Source organism: Pungitius pungitius, chromosome 8 (genome assembly GCF_949316345.1).
Source record: "Pungitius pungitius chromosome 8, fPunPun2.1, whole genome shotgun sequence".
In the NCBI taxonomy this organism is placed as follows: domain Eukaryota; kingdom Metazoa; phylum Chordata; class Actinopteri; order Perciformes; family Gasterosteidae; genus Pungitius; species Pungitius pungitius.
The window spans coordinates 20,105,031-20,121,140 of NC_084907.1; the positions used below are offsets into that span (position 1 = coordinate 20,105,031).

The 16,110-nt window shown below is 44.4% G+C and overlaps 3 protein-coding genes across 3 annotated transcripts in view; 2 read left to right on the forward strand and 1 right to left on the reverse strand.

Annotated features, from left to right (window-relative positions):
* Positions 1-622: 622 nt before the first annotated feature.
* Positions 623-2,817, forward strand: mrto4 (MRT4 homolog, ribosome maturation factor). Its single transcript, XM_037447856.2, has 8 exons — positions 623-738; positions 979-1,037; positions 1,190-1,293; positions 1,389-1,470; positions 1,551-1,618; positions 1,704-1,855; positions 2,132-2,208; positions 2,293-2,817. Exons 1-8 carry the CDS (start codon positions 711-713, stop codon positions 2,437-2,439), a joined length of 717 nt encoding a protein of 238 aa, XP_037303753.2. The 5' UTR covers positions 623-710; the 3' UTR covers positions 2,440-2,817.
* akr7a3 (aldo-keto reductase family 7, member A3 (aflatoxin aldehyde reductase)) lies at positions 2,766-5,775 on the reverse strand. Its single transcript, XM_037447855.2, has 7 exons — positions 5,262-5,775; positions 4,636-4,823; positions 4,439-4,543; positions 4,086-4,182; positions 3,591-3,690; positions 3,333-3,462; positions 2,766-3,116 (listed from the first exon to the last, which is right to left on the reverse strand). Exons 1-7 carry the CDS (start codon positions 5,557-5,559, stop codon positions 2,955-2,957), a joined length of 1,080 nt encoding a protein of 359 aa, XP_037303752.2. The 5' UTR covers positions 5,560-5,775; the 3' UTR covers positions 2,766-2,954.
* Positions 5,776-7,661: 1,886 nt separating this feature from the next.
* Positions 7,662-16,110, forward strand: part of megf6b (multiple EGF-like-domains 6b) — a 42,761-nt gene continuing 34,312 nt past the window's right edge. Inside the window, exons 1-4 of the mRNA XM_037490209.2 lie at positions 7,662-7,765; positions 8,769-8,903; positions 9,803-9,912; positions 15,255-15,359. Coding sequence (XP_037346106.2) covers positions 7,677-7,765; positions 8,769-8,903; positions 9,803-9,912; positions 15,255-15,359 — 439 coding nt within the window. The 5' untranslated portion in view covers positions 7,662-7,676. The remainder of the gene's footprint in view (positions 7,766-8,768; positions 8,904-9,802; positions 9,913-15,254; positions 15,360-16,110) is intronic.

Here is a 16,110-nt window from a genome sequence, read left to right on the forward strand (position 1 = left end):
AAATATGCAGCAATCAAAAGTGATTCACACGGATTTTGTTGTGGTGTCTTTTGTTGTGGCGTCTTTTGTTGGGGTATTACATTTGAGTGTCATGCTATGACAACGTTACAAAACACTTCCACAGAGCATTAGTAATACAAACCGAAGTACTCACAGAGGGCCTGCCATCAGTGTCAAATCTATTCACGTGTATTACTCAAGTAGAACTTTAGATACTCGAGTTTAAAAATACTTGTTATGAAGTATCAACTCAAGCTTTTTACTTAAGTAAAAGGGTAAAAGCGCACAGCCGTTATAATGATGGGAAACACTGAACTGACAGCGGTCGGTTATCAAAACATTGGCCAAATAACCCGTTTTTCAGGCTGCATGAGCAAATACAGAATCCCTTTGTGTTCATTTCTAAAGCCTCGCATTAAGACATACATCACTTTATTTAAGACGCTGCGCTACTTGCAGGTCGCTGTTGTTCCAGATTCTCCAAAAAGTTAGACATTTTTTTTCGCACACGACGTCACTCTGACTCGGTCGTCTTTTTGCGGGGGGCAGCAGAAGTTACTTTATGCATTCATACATACATTTGTGATTCATCAAGTTCATCTTCTCTTTTTTTAGTCAGGCACCACATGGCCGACTTCACTAAACCGAAACATTTGGGGTCCTTTCTCTTCACGTGTGCGTCTGCTGCTCCTGCATCGTGAGAGGACACCATGCCGAAGTCAAAGAGAGACAAGAAAAGTAAGTTTTAGGATTATAAATTACTATATTTACAAACTTTCTAAGCGGTTGAGCTTTTTTTTAGTCAATTATATGAAGATAACGTCATTGCTCGACAACTGGAAAGTAACGTTAGGTCATTTAACAAGCTAACATTAGCTTCTCCTTCTGTGGGAAACACCAACTTGGGGGCTAGCTATTTGCTGATATCAATCAAACACAATACTAATCAAATGCTTTCCACCTGATCTTTCCCTTCAGTTTCGTTAACGAAAACAGCCAAGAAGGGACTGCAGTCGAAACAGAAATTAATCGAGGAGGTGAGTGTCCTGTCACAGCCGTGTGCTATGCTAACCGGAGTGCTATGCTAACCGGAGTGCTATGCTAACCGGAGTGCTATGCTAACCAGAGCAAACTTAACGGAGGGTACGGACGTGGTTCACTGTAAACTCTAAAATCTGTTTGTTTGTAGTTACGGAAATGTGTGGACACGTACAGAAACTTGTTCATATTCTCCGTGGCAAACATGAGGAATAACAAACTGAAAGATATCAGGACTGCGTGGAAACACAGCAGGTGAACCTTTCTGCTCCCTTTTTTATTTAGTTTATTATTTAGTCATATACACTTGACAATTGCAATCTGACCGGTTTTTTAACTCCCTTCAACAGGTTCTTTTTCGGCAAAAATAAAGTCATGGCGGTTGCCCTGGGGAAACGAGAAACTGACGAATACAAAGATAACTTGCACAAGGTATGTGAGATCTTAAATATGATGATAGGCCAGAAAATCTTATTCTGTTGCAAATAAATACATGTTGACTGCTTGTCCAGGTCAGCAAGTATCTACAAGGAGAAGTGGGGCTGCTATTCACTAATAAAACCAAGGAAGAGGTGCAAGAGTAAGTTGAGCTTCACTAATGTACGGACACTGCAGTTATTCTCCAAGTGTTGAGTGATAATCTGAATGGTGTTCTCTATCTGTAGGTATTTTGATAATTTCAAAGAGCTGGATTATGCAAGGGCAGGCAACCGTGCACAGATGGACACCACTCTGGATGAGGGACCCCTTGAACAGTTCCCTCACTCGATGGAGCCCCAGTTGAGACAACTAGGACTTCCGACTGCTCTCAAGAAAGGTAAAATATGACTGGTATTATTATTACCTATTTTTTCTTTTTGTCAACAAATCCCACTTAAAGACCATTTCCTTGTTTTTGGACTCAATTGCAATGATTCTTATAGAGCGAGCTGTTTTCCATCAGTTAGGGCAATGGTGCCTTATACTTTAAACTTGTTTTAGTACAACAGGGGAAACTCCTTATTTCTCCTCATTGACTCTTTAACAGGAATATTTGTTTAAAAAAAAGCCATTTGGCTGCTTAATCTAATTTTCTACCCTGTGCTGATTAAAGGAGTGGTGACACTGCTGAAGGAGCATGCGGTCTGTAAGGAAGGAGACATGCTTACTCCTGAGCAGGCTCGTATTCTGGTGAGTCTGAATGACTACAAAACATTGAAACAGACCTACAGCACTGTGTTGCATTTGTCTGATCTCTTGAAATTGGCTCCTTAGAAACTCTTCGGCATCGAGATGGCAGAATTCAAGGTACAGATCAAATGTATGTGGAACTCTGAAACGGGCGAGTTTGAGAACGTTGCTGGTGGGGAAGAGCCCATGCAGGACAATGAAGACGACGACGAAGATGATGATGCAGAGTGAAACATCTGCAAGGGCAGATGTGTTTTTTTGCCGGCCTTCAACGGCAGAAGGACATTTGTGTGGAAACCTTTCCCCCCGACTGCCAGTGCTGCCCTGGACTCGATCATCCCACTTACAATAGAGCTGGACTGAGTTGTTCAGTAACTGGTGGTCAAAGAATCATATGTCACTTGTTGATACACAATGATGGTTTTGCATGCAAGTATTTCCATTCAGCCAAACTGAATTGCCACAACCTGTTTTAAGTGTACATGGGGGGGAAACAAAGTAAGAAAATTGATCGAATTTTTTATGTAACAGTAAATGCAGCCAGACTCTCTAAAAAATATGTTCAAAGTTTTATTTTGTACATTAATAATGAAGTGCTGTTGACATTAACATCTACTCGTCTATCGACTCATTCATACACATTTGTGATTTTCAGGAAAAGGGTATAGGGATGTAAGTGAAATGTCTTTAGCAGATTTCTCTATCAACTTTGAAGACATTTGAAGGAACGGGCAGCTTTTGGCTCTTCAGCGGAAGTAGTTGGGACACTCGTGGGCTACAAGATCCCAAGCCTTGTCGAAGGAGGCGACCACTCTCTCATCCAAAGGACCCTCCTCAGCAGCGGCCAAGTTTTGCTGCAGTTGCTCCATACTTGACATGCCAATGATGACTCCGTCACCAAGGTCCCCCTGATATAGCAAAGAGAAATGATGTATATCAAAGTGTTAGTATAACATCCAAGCACTCTAGTGTTGAGGATAAATACACTACAACTGACCAGGCCCGTTTTAGATGAAAAAAGGAGCCATCTGGGTATTAACCAATGCTAACTGAACAAATCCCAACTGGCTATAGTGCTACAATCAGCAAGTTGGTCACTGCAGTGATCTATTCACAACGGGTACCTTAAGTTGGGAGTGGTGGTACATCCAGCGCATGGAAGCAGAAGTCAAGGAGGGTTTCTCTGAGCCGTACGCTGTCTCCAAGGCATCCAGTACCAAGCCTATTGCCTCAAAGTGACTCTGCTTCCAGTATCTGACCGAGAAGACGACAGGCACATTTGCTTTCTGTTCATCAGTAGGTAACGTGCATTAGCACAGACATGCAGAAATCCCTTAAATGCAGTTTTTGGGAAACTCAAAAGCAACAGGCTGGGTGTTCACCTGTCCCTGTATGCTGCAGCCCAGCTGTTGCCAAAGAACCGTCCTGCAGGCTGGGAACCATCTTTATCTTGGTAATGGTACTTTCCTGTCAGAAGGCCACCTGCAGAGGAGCCGTAGTATTGTCAGAATTCAAGTTAAAATGATCAATGATTCTACTATTTATGCATCCAATACTGTCACTTGCTTAAAAACACTGCAGTTGTGGTAACAGCTCTGTCCGGCTGGACAAAGGCCCAGGGACGCTCTGAGCTACAGTGAACGCTAATGTCCGTATGTTAACATGGTGCTTGACTAAAAGTATTCCCAGGGTGACATGCATGTCTGTACCAAATCTTATTGCAATCCGATTGTATAGTTGAGATATTTCACTCAATACCTCTAATGTCAACTTCCTGTTGTATTACAGTACTATGGTATTAACCTTTTTTCGCTTAATTTATCACCCACTAAGTATCTACTTTTCCATTTGTGATTGCCAGGACTGAAGATATGCACCTGCCAGAGGATTGTACGCGTAGAATCTCATTCCATGGTATCTCAGACATGGAAGCAGCTCGGTCTCTACCTGTCTAGTGGTGGCGTTGTACATCCCCTGTGAAAAGTTTCACAAATCTAAGTTAGCGTACAGATAATAGTCAAAAAGGTTTAAATTAAATAAAGGATATCCAGTAATCTTTCATAACCGCCACAAAAATGACTGCAAGCATTTGCACAAAAGATCAATCAGCTCAATCTGAAAAATAATTTCTTGCCCAGGTGAGAGCATGTTAAAGTATTTCTAACACCATTGCCATACATTCTGGTGTGATCAGTTATTAATCATGATTTTTTTTAATTTATGGAAATACCTGATAAACAGAGGGTACAATCCAGTTGTTGTGTCTACAGATGCTGGCGATTTCAGACACTTCCCACGATGCATAGTTCGAAAGACCAAACTCTTTGAATTTTCCCTGAGGGCGATAGTAGATAATTATAAACATTTAATGGAACATTACGTCAGAAATATATCTAACTCATAGAGTAAGCCATCTGGTCTATTTGCCTCTTTGTGGAGTTCATTGCAGGCCCTGAGGGTGTCCTGGATCGGGTTTAGGTGGTCAGGGGCGTGGAGGTAGAAAAGGTCCACACAATCAGTCTGCAGACTCTGAAGGGACGTTTCCAGCTGAGAGCGCACACTCTCTGGCTTCAGCGTCTTCCCATCCCAGGGGTTGGCCTTGGTCGCCAGGCTCACTGTTGCGCAGAAACAATGAATTACCAATGTGTCATTCGTGGATTGACAACAAATGAAAACAAGCTGATCTTTAACATTTTACTTAGGTAAAAGTAGTGTTAACAGCGTAGAAGGTGGGAATCTTGTGGTGATCTCTGCAGGAATCAGTTAAGTTTGTATTTCATCATCGGTTTATTTGTTGTTCTGTATTCATAATCTGAATTGGCAACTAAAAATACTTCCAAATTGTACGTAAGTATACAGAAACATTATTTTAGTAAATCAAATGGTAAATACAAGGAGCACTTCTGGCCCCGTTTTCGTACCCAGAATTCTAAGCAGGTGTCCACCTGGTAACGTCACATAGTATTAATTAGCTAAAGGAGCAACAGCCGGTGAGTCCTCTTGTTGGGTTTGGGGGGTTTGGCACAGAACCCTCGCGCTTTTGATACTGATACCTGTTTTAGGGAGATTCATGCCCCCGATGATCGCCTCTGACTTCCCGTCCATGTACATGATGGCCGTGTCCACCCGGTTGTGTCCCCTGTCCAGGAAAGTCCTCACCATCTGCGAACTCTGCTCGGCGTCAGCTCGACCACCGAAAGCCATCGTTCCCAGCAAGGAAACCGGCCGCTTGGTTTGAGAAGAAGACGACGACGACGACATGTTTCTTCGAGGAGCCCCAAACCTCAGCGATCGTGTGAGCGCGTCTTTAAAAGCGAGACTCCTTCCGAGTGCTGTTACTACCCGCTGCATGCTACGAGGCGGCGTCTGGCGCGCGTTCCGCAGACGGGTCAAAGGTCGTTGTGCGCGGAGATATGGGAGCGTCGTAAAATCACCCGACTGGGTTAAGGACGTAACAAATTCCAAATTATACAACGTTTCATATTGGGCTTATTTGCTTTGGGTAGTTCTGTCGGTGCAAAGTGCACTTTTTGCGACCACTTCCGGTTATTTTGCACATGTCTGCTAATGTTTGTTGAAGTCTCACTCTGTTGCACGTGACGTTATATCAGTTGCAGCATGCGGGTCATCACTTTAACCACTAGGTGGCAGCAAATCACCACGCATTGCTACAATGTTTCAGTTGGTCCCTTTACTCCCTGATCAGCTACTACCGGGGGCTGAGCTGGATCTGTGGACGCGTGTAGTTTTAAAGACTAGTAGAAATTGATCCGGTTCGGTGCAATGACCATTTATTGCTCTGCCGTAGAAAGAATTTACAAACCAAAATGAAGTGAAAATAAAAAAACAAACAATTAAACTAATGTAGTCTCTTATATGGTGGGAGACGGCTTGTCACGTCATGGCTCCTTACGTCACTCCACCACACGGTCAAAAGACTGTTTCCCTTCACCACCCACTGCTCAGTCTTACTGTCTTTAAGGCCTGCCTACATAGACCCACACTACTATTTGAGGAAAGAAACATGAATATACAGTAGCTCAATATGGCTCCCACAATATTCAAGTACCGCACACATTTCTTTAAGAATGTCCAGCATGTAACCATAAAATTGGCTTGAATATTAAAGGTATGACAACTTGGATGTTGATAAAGGGCTATGTTACAACAGGCCTCAACTTAGGATCAATCTGATATTTTAAATGTATATTGTAATGTATAATATCATTTAGAAATATTCAGACATCTTTCGGGGCATCTTTCGGACCCAGAAAAGCGGGCATATAATCATATCAGTATAAACCGGGTGACTGTGCTTTGTGGGCCGCTAAACCATCATCAAGGTTTTTGAATCGCTCTTAGTCTGGACTCTCCCCTGAGACCTGTTGTCCTTGGGCCGCCCTGCAAGGGGCTTGTGCCACAGAGAACCCAGATCACATGGTCACTTCACCATGTTAAGGTGGCAATTCATGAGTTTTTTTCCTAACTTGGAAAACTCATAGATGGAGGAAAAACCCATAGGGGAACCCCCAGATGGCTGGTGGGGTATGGAGCCAAATCCAGGCCAAAGAATATTGATTTCGTCTTATATACAAGTGGTATGTGCCAATGTCAGGAGAGGAATGTATCTCAGGGTCTTAGTATTAGAATGCACACACAACTGGCTCAGTCTCTCTGATTGGTCACTAATCAGGTGATTAACCTGCTGCCACCAGACTACCACTAGATGGCAGAGTTTATTCAGAAAATACTCTTTGTATGTTTAGCTCAATTCGGGTTATTTTGTAATTTTTTTTTTCAATGAAAAGTGCCATTGAAACTGAAATTCAGTTACACATGAAAACACAAATATTTGCCCAATCAATACGGAGCTCACCCCCCCCCCCCTCCTTCCCCCCTCCTCCCCCCTGGGGCTCAGATGAGCTCTGATATGTCTTAAGAGCGTCTGATCTAGTCCCCACAGCGGTGACCCGGGACCTTCCGGGGTCATGAACACGCATGCGCGTAATGAAGCCGTTGTTGGGAGAGAGGCAGCAGCAGCAGTCTGTCTGTCTTGACGGCTGACACCGTGACCGCACCATCAGCGGGTTGTGTGTGTGTGTGTGTGATTCAGAAGCTCTGAATAATAAATGACATCCTTTCCATCCTCCCCCCCCCCACCGAACCGCTGCCCTCATTACGAAGTCATTGAGGGAGCCAGACGGCGCGCAGCCTCCGCGACTTCGTGCCTGTCAGTCCAACACCTGCAGTGAGGGAGCGTCGCTGCAGTGTCACACTCACTCTCGCGCGCACACACACACACACATCCGCGCGCGCACACCAGCGGAGAGCGAGAAAACACACCGCACGTGATGGCTGTGTCATTTTTGGAAAAATGCTGAGCATATAGACGCGGAAGATCCTTTCATGTGCGTTTTAAGTTTCTCCCAGTGAGCGCTTTTTGAAACTTCGATCCAAGAAGAAGAAACATGGGTAGTGTTTTTTATTTTTTCCTAATATCTCTTACAGAGGTTCATGCATTGAGTTATGGCATCACCAACAATCTCCAACCGTACATGTGAGTAACCCTTTGTCATGTTTGGCTTCTTTTTAACTTAACTAACTTAAATAATATGTATATTAATACAAGTTAAGGATGACGTCTACTCTTCATCTTTGTTAAAATCGTTTTTCAGCAACATATTTCGTTTTTGAAGTTTGACTTCCAGAAAACTGCATTTTCAAAAACCACAAAACTCAACAGCAGCTGGTTGAGCTATAAAGGTGGAATGATTAAATTTGTTGTGCACTCTCATCAAGAGCTTTATTGGCAAAGTGTCACTGTAATTAACATGATTATATATCAGCTCTGTGTTTACTGCATTCCTAACTCTATCAAAGTTAGTTTGAAACCCATCAAACTCTTTAAACTTCTAAATATTAAGCAGGGTGAATTATGTGAGACAATATTGTCTGGTTAGCTGCCACTTACAATGAGGTCTCTCAGTTATATAAAGTGATCGGGAATACTATTGATTATGAGACGAGCAGATGAATGTTTTAAGATTCCCGCTGACCTCTGTATGTGGAGCCTCCTGTCTGTTGCTGGAGGTTTTGCCCGACGCAGTAAATGTCTCAAAGATCATGTTTCGCTTTTATTTTTGTACGAAGACCTCAGCGGCAGGTCCGCCTGTTAACCCAGAGGCGCTTTTGCACGAGGGGGGGGGGGGGGGGGGACAAAACATCACAATTAGAAAATCTTATCGTGTTTTACCTGTGGGCGAAAACAAGTGAAAACATGCATGTAGTGGGAACACTGTAAATGTCTAATCTACAGGTAGCAGCTCTGACTTCTTAAAGATAATGCATGAGGAGTTTCCCATGAGTCTTTGTGAGGTCTAGTTTTGGTATATTCAATCAGCCTGGCATCTGAGCACAGGCAGTTTTAGGAAAGGCCTGGTAAGCTCTGTGCATCTATCTGCTGCAACACAACGCGTTCATAAATTGTCCCGCTGCCATCTGTACATCTGTAAAACACTTTGACACGTTTTTAAGTATTTTCACCTCTGCTTTTGTTTCAGGCCCAATGTGTGCGTGGAGAGGGAGGTGACGCTCGTCGCCCAGAGGCAGCCGTGTGTGCAGGCCTTCACACGCATGGTTAAAGTGTGGAAGCAAGGCTGCGTGGCCCAGTCGTGGTGCATGGGATACGAGAGGAGGCGAGTAATACTCCTCCCTTTTTGTTTGTCTGTCGCTTCTGATTCAATTACACTCCTCATCTTCATCCTGCAGTGGATGCGGCGCTTTGCCGATGAATCTCTGGCCATGGCAAAGCTTTAATTATTGCTTCATGAAGTCATGTTACCAAAATAATTCATCCGCTTCATTTGACTCCAACCTCCGAACAGTATCAAACGGGATGACGTCCTCGACCTCCTGGTTCCTGTCTCTCTCTTTCGCTCTTGTTCTGTAATCACAGCTTTGAACGTCCCATGCAGCCAGCATTCCTCCCATGGAGGAGGGTCCTGATGCCAACGCTTTAGCCTTTCTGCGTTTTTGGGAGCATCTCGGTCTGCTGCTCGCGCTCGTTATCACAGCGTTATTTACCGCGTTACAAAGTCAAAGGCTGCTTTGAAGGCAGCCAAAGCCTCAATTACTCGCTTTAAACAAAAAACGTGTTTCTACATTGCGTAATGACTGTCGAGCAATGAGAGGGGTCCCAAAGTACAGGGACAGGCCCCCTTCTCTGAAGTCGACTCTGACAGTATCACACTTTGAAATGGCGCCTTGACGGTCTGGGAAAATGTTTCCTGAACATCCTACTGCGTGTTACTCAAAAGACTCGAGACGTTTGATCTGATCTCATGTTTATTCGTTCTAATCTCATGGTATTCAACCACATGAAACATAGGAAATTGCATGTCATATTTCTGATAACGTCACATAATCCTTTTGTATATATTGTACACTTGTTTGCTCGCACACTACTGTTTTACACCACAATTCTACAGAAACTATTTTTTTTCAGTTGCTCTTATTTGTTTGGATTTCTTTTGAATAAACCATTTCAACAGGTTTGATTTGAAAGCTTTTAACGTGATGTTTGTCACATTAACAGGACGGCGTACTACACTGCATACAGACAAGTGTACCGACAGGATTATCAGACTGTGCACAAGTGCTGCCCTGGATGGTCCCAACTTAATGGAGAAGCAGGCTGCCTGTATCGTAAGTATCCTCAACTATCCACATGGTTCCTTTAGTGAAGATTGAATGAAATGGTTTTCAGAAAAAGGTCAAAAGGGTCAAGAGACGCTTTGCCCATCCACTCCCGAGCAGATGTTATCAGTCAGTGCCATGACTCAACTACTTGTGTTTTTACAGTCTCACAAGGTCTAAATGTGGATGGTGGGAAAATAATTCTCAAGTGTTGACATTTGCTCTCAAAAGTTCTTTGCGTTGCATTGTTTCTTTTACTACTTTCGGGAAAACGAATTACAATTTAAGGTGAAGTCGTGGCTCTGCGGTCACTTTGCCTGACAGACATCTTTAACGAGGCACGGTGTTTACTGTTAATACAATGAATGTCCAAATGGTCCACATTTAGCCATGTTTAAATGTCGGCTGGCGTATGGTCATGCCCCTCTTCTCATTCATAGCGGTGACATGGCAGTGCAAGTCAAAGGGATTGCACTATGAGCATAAAAGCCCTAAACCAGTAACAATCAGGGCCCCCTCAACAATACCTATCGAGTCACGGTGGGGAGACCAACTGCTGATACGCACCAAAAATATGAATCTCCCCCTAGTTCCAGTCCATAGGTCCATGTATGGAAGAGTAGTTGGTCGCTCTGGGGCTGCCAGCAGCTCATCTCCTTGTGGATAAGCTTAGCTTCACACCGCTGGGACCAAGATGCCTCCTTTGATGGGATTTCACAGCCAGTGATCCAGAGCACATAGCCTGCATACCATCGACGGGCTCTTGGCAAAGCCTTCCTGTAAACAGTTTGTCCCCCCCCCGTCTGCTCGACTGACAAGAAGGTTCCCGCTTTCCTGGCTCTCGTTGCTCTACCTGGAACCGACCCGCGTGCATAATGGCCAGCGCCTCCACCAGTAGGACAGGCCCATCACTGGAAGACCTGGATGTGCCTGTCACCAATGTTTTATCGTGGCATTTTATATTCTCTTGCAAGGCCTCGTAGATAAATGTAAACTTGCATCTGCTCTGCAATAAGTTTTGGTTTGTTTTTAAAACTGCCATAAAGAAGTTTCTCAAAAACGCATTCCTCAGGACAGTCCATGCTTTCCCCTCAATTCGGTAGACGGGAGGTTTCGTTTCTTCTTTTTTTTTTTCGCGTGACAATGGCTGCCCTCTCCGGCGTGAGGCATGGCTTTTATCTCCGTAACCAAAGACGTGGCAGCACTTTGAGATGGGAGAAACTAATCACCCTTTTCTCTGAGCCATTGAACAAGGATAAAGGGAAGCTCACACCGCAATCCCCCCCCCTCCCACTCCCACTCCCACTCCCGTGCACTTTGCTATGCTCTATCTCTACTGTACCTCAGTCAGCACAATGCAATCTGTGGGGCTGTTTTCAACAGCGACTCCAACACCCAAAAGGAAAGAATCTGTGCAGCTTTAGCAAATCCCCTGAAAAGCCCCCAAAAGAAGGGAAGATTTGGAAGATGGGAATGCTTTGTGTTTGAGATGGTGATTTAGTGTCTGGCACTCCTGAGTTTTCTCTTTCTTGTGTTGTCCTTCTTCCTCTCTGTCTGTGTCTGTCTGTGTGTCTGTGTGTGTGTGTGTGTGTGTTCCCCAATGTCAGTGTAGGGTAATTAGGAGAATGAATTGTGGCTATTGTGAGGTTGTTGAATTGGGGGCTCTAATCATGTTGTCCACAGAGTGGCTGCGAGTCGAGTGGTTTGTCCTTGCTATAGTTCACCTGAGATTCTCTTCTGCCTCTATATCCACCCATTGTACAGATGTTGACATCCTGTCACAGTCTTGGAGTGGACGGCTTCAGTTGTGCTCTCCGACAGTCTTTTGGAAAAAGAAAGTAGCACAGAAAACATCAGTTTTTTTTCTCCTATTTTGGCCCCCCCCACTTGTTGTCCTCTTTGTTTCAGGCTAATATCATCCAATTGTGAAGGTGTCAGATCTTTTCTTTTACTCTATACCATTGATCTTGGAGCCATATATATATATATATATATATATATATATATATATATATACAGAAATGACTTCCAGTAATCCAGGTACCTTGTGATAGCCGTAATGCCTTAAAGTGACTTTTGTGAATTTGCAAAAGAGTCCAAATGGCTCAATGACTCCCTTGTTCTCCTGAAGAGGAAGAGCTATTGACTTTGGGATGGCGACTTCCGCCAATTAAACATTCGGAGGACAACTCGAACAGCGAGTCAAACCTTTTACCCGCAGCATGTAGCTAAGGGCCGCGCGAGGATGGGCGGGGGTTAGGCGGGGGGTGGAAGACAGCGAGACGAGCGGCAACAATAAGCTTTGTGGCGGGGTCTGAGGGGCAGGGACAATGTCCCCTCCAGTTTGTTGTCCTCGTTAACTGCTGTGTGTGTGTGTGTGTGTGTGTGTGTGTGTGTGTGTGTGTGTGTGTGTGTGTGTGTGTGTGTGTGTGTGTGTGTGTGTGGAGAAGATATCCTGCAAAAGCTGAACACAAATATATCAAAACCCGTCCATAAAATGATGCATAACAGATAAATGGTTAATGCAGAGGTTGTTAGGTCAGCATAATACTGAAAACAAACAAAAGCTGCCACAAATTCTGGGCCTACTCTTCCCATATTATGTAGCTCTGGCCAAGTTTGCTCTCGGCATCCTGAGGTCTGGCTGAAGCCAGCAGGCAGACCATGTAATGGGAACAAACTGGAATGAGTTACTCTAATACGAGTCTGACTGCAAACATGGCAGTCAAAGACGAGAAGCAGACACAAGGATTTAAAGTAATCACATGACTTGCTCTCCTGTTGCACGTGTGGTTGTTTTGTTGGACGGTGATATTAGTAAAGTGAGCCTGTGGCTCATGCAGGGAACAAGCTGCTTGTGTGTTGTATGATTCTTTTTTGGTGTGTGTGTGTGTGACATGCAAGCGGTTATCATGTTAAATCCACATCTCTCTGGTTTTAGAGCGAGCAAAACAGCGTAAATGGGCCCTGCAAATGCTGACCACAACAGGTGTTTTTTTTTAACCGCTAAACACTGTGTGACGTGACTAGATGTTAATATTCTCATCCACGTAATCAGAAATTAGGATGAAAATCTCTGGAATTTTAGTAATTCATGAATAATGTAGGGAGCAGCAAATGCCCCAGATATAAAGTAATTGCAGGGTTGTGCATTGCTATGCGCTGCTGTGTCAAATCAACCTAACGTGAGGTTCACATGGCATTTGAGGCCCTGCTTTTCACACCGACCCTTTGAAATGACACATTCCTTTTGTACAGCGAAACATGATTTGTTGCCTCAAAAGTGCAGCGCTCGGCCCCATGCGTAACAGTCGTGGCACCTCACGGAGCGCCGAGCGCCCGCCTTTGTGTCGGTGAGCTTCCCTTAATGTCCAGCCACGGACCAGAGTAAGTTTAGGTCCACGCTGCATGCCACATTAAGAAAAGATTTTAGGGAAGATTAAGCACCCTAAGGAGCTCAGGATGGAAGGGGGTTGGGGGGGGGGGGTGGCCCAAAAATGCCCCTATTAGCTGCCAACAATCCTGTGTCTCAGGTCTCACAAGGGGGAATGTGCTTCCCCCTTGTTGTCGCCATGCTTCCCTGGAGTGACTCTGACCACTGAATTGTATTTTCTTTCTGCTTGTCTGTCATCTGTAGCTTTCAGCGCACCATAATTCCCTCACATTAGATAATCACAGAAGTGGGGGTAGTTATGTATGTTGAACTAGTACAGTCATGGCTTCCGAAAGCCATCACGGGCAAATTGGCAGCGTTGAGATGGTCTTCCTGTGGAAGTAGGATTTCTGGCGTCTCAGCAAATAATGCAGGACGTCTTTGCATCAGTCAGGGAAAATGCTGATCTGTGTTTTTTTTATTTTTTATTTTTATTCAGAGACAACAAGCGAGCGATAGCTTTGATGTCTGTTGGAGGTTGTGTGTTTAGACTCCCTGGATGGTCCAAATGTTGAGCAGGTGTCTAAGGATGCAGCCAGATGACGGGCGGATGTTTAGTCTCCAAGACTCCATGAAAGCTTGAAATCACTCCGGCTCATCTGTGCTTAGAAGTGAGCACTTCGTCATGTCCCTCTCCTTTTGGCTGGACTTATTATGTTTTCATGATGTGGTTGAAGCCAGATTGTAGATATTCTTTTAATTCGTTTTGAAGTATTACATTAGAAAAGCTGTCTTGATGTGTAAATAGTCATTAAGAAGCACAGACCATTAAACTCTTATTCTGATCAGCTGTTTACACTGACTGCGTCCTCCCGCAGGCCAATGGCCAATACTATAGTTCAACAATGAAAATGTTTTTAATTTAAACAAATTCCTTAAGATTCGTCTTTATTTCCCCAAAACTAGATGGTCACGACTCCAAATTCTGAAAATGTCAACTAAAATTAGCTTGACAATCAAATGGGGAAACCTGATCATTTCAGTGTGAGCTGTCCTGTGCACACTGATCACCACTGTGAGCACATGGGGTTAATGACCGGCATAAGAACTGGCAGGATCATGCTGCCTCTTGTCGTACTAGATGTGCAGAAACATGCACACCTGGCAGAAGACGTATGGTTCACCTGGCATTCAGAGGCTCTCTTCCCAATCATCTTGGGAAAGGTTGCTCTTCAAATCTCTCTTGTTATTAGCTTGACTGTGTGGTTCAATCTCGTGTCCTCATGTCGCCAGTCAGGAGAAGCGATGACGGACATCAATCATCTGGATCCGTCGTCACTAAACACTGTTCTCTGCTTCGGGAGAGTGCAAACACGGCATTGGGCCCAAACAGCTGTGTCTGGCTTTAGGACCATTAAACTTGACGCACGTCAGACAAGAGCACAAGCAGGGAGACTTCAGCACACACACATATTTAGGTGATCATTAGGTCAGTGTAGTTTAAGCGTAGGGAATGTGATGGTATCAAGAGATGGAAAGAGCCCCGCTCACCTGGTGTTCTCTGATGAATCCCTTGATTCACCAACTGTTTCGCAACAGGGATCCAAGGGCCTTTAATTGATCAGGGTCATTTTCAGGAAACTACCGGTACTTTTTTATTAAAGTCATCCAAGCTGATGTGTTATGCACTTTACAGTTTACAAATGCCTTTCACTTGGCCGGAAGCCTGAGCTCAAAGACCACTGAGTGGCGGGTTCCTCCTACGTTGGTTTGTGTGAACGCAGGAGAATCGAGGTTCTTTAGTCAGGAGTGAACAGGTAGACGACACGGCTTTGATCAGAAGAAGTCATCGTTTTGAAACTGAAGATGTCGACATCTCATGAAAAGAAGCCAGGTGTCTTTCCTTCACTCACTATTTCTTTTTTTCTTTCTTTCTTCTCTCCCTACCATCCCGGCTGTCGGCATCTCCCTTGTGCAGCTGTGTGCAGCTACGGTGTTTGCTTCAATGGGGGCCAGTGTCGGGTTGGATCCACTCAGCTCTGTGACTGTCCTGCAGGGTTCAACGGACCCAGCTGCCAGTATGGTGAGTAGAAACAGCCAGGCTAATGTCTCATATTCACCGTCTCTTTTCTGCTCCCCTTTCGATTGTTTGATCCCCATATCATACCCCGCCCCCCCCACTCACTCCCTGCTTCCTACAAATCATACAAATGGATCTTTTACACACATGGAGTTTCAATCACTGTCGGTGGACGCGGTATGCAGTGAAAATAAAAGCCAGAGTCATAAAACCGACTCTTCTCATTGAGGGAGATTAGAGCTTTCAGTTTGATTAAAACCACCTTTTCGAGCTCTTCCTACAATTCTGATCTGTGTCGGTCTGCTCTCCAATCCCCCCCCGCTGACCTCTGCCTTCCTCCACCAAAGAATGACAATCTCAGCATTTGGCTTCTTTAGCAGCAGCCCAAGTATTTTATCAGCATCTCCATTGTTGAATTTGAGCTGTTGAAATTAAACAGCGGAGGACTTTTGTTTTTACTCTGATAACGCCACACGACAGGAAATTCCTCTTGGTGTCGACGTGTTTTACCAGAATGGTCTGTCATTACAATTAGGCTCCGCTAAACACCCGGTCGGATGAGTCGAGTTCAAACTGCGGGGACTCGATGAAGATCTTTTTGTTTGTGTTGCGTTCTAATTCAACACTTTTTTTGTCGAGCATCCAGGAGCTCAAAGTTCCTTTCTAACTTTTAACAAGTCATTTTTTTGCTCCGTAACATCGGTAGCTATACATTCTCTTCCCGTTAAAGGACTTATGATCAAGCTTTGGGACT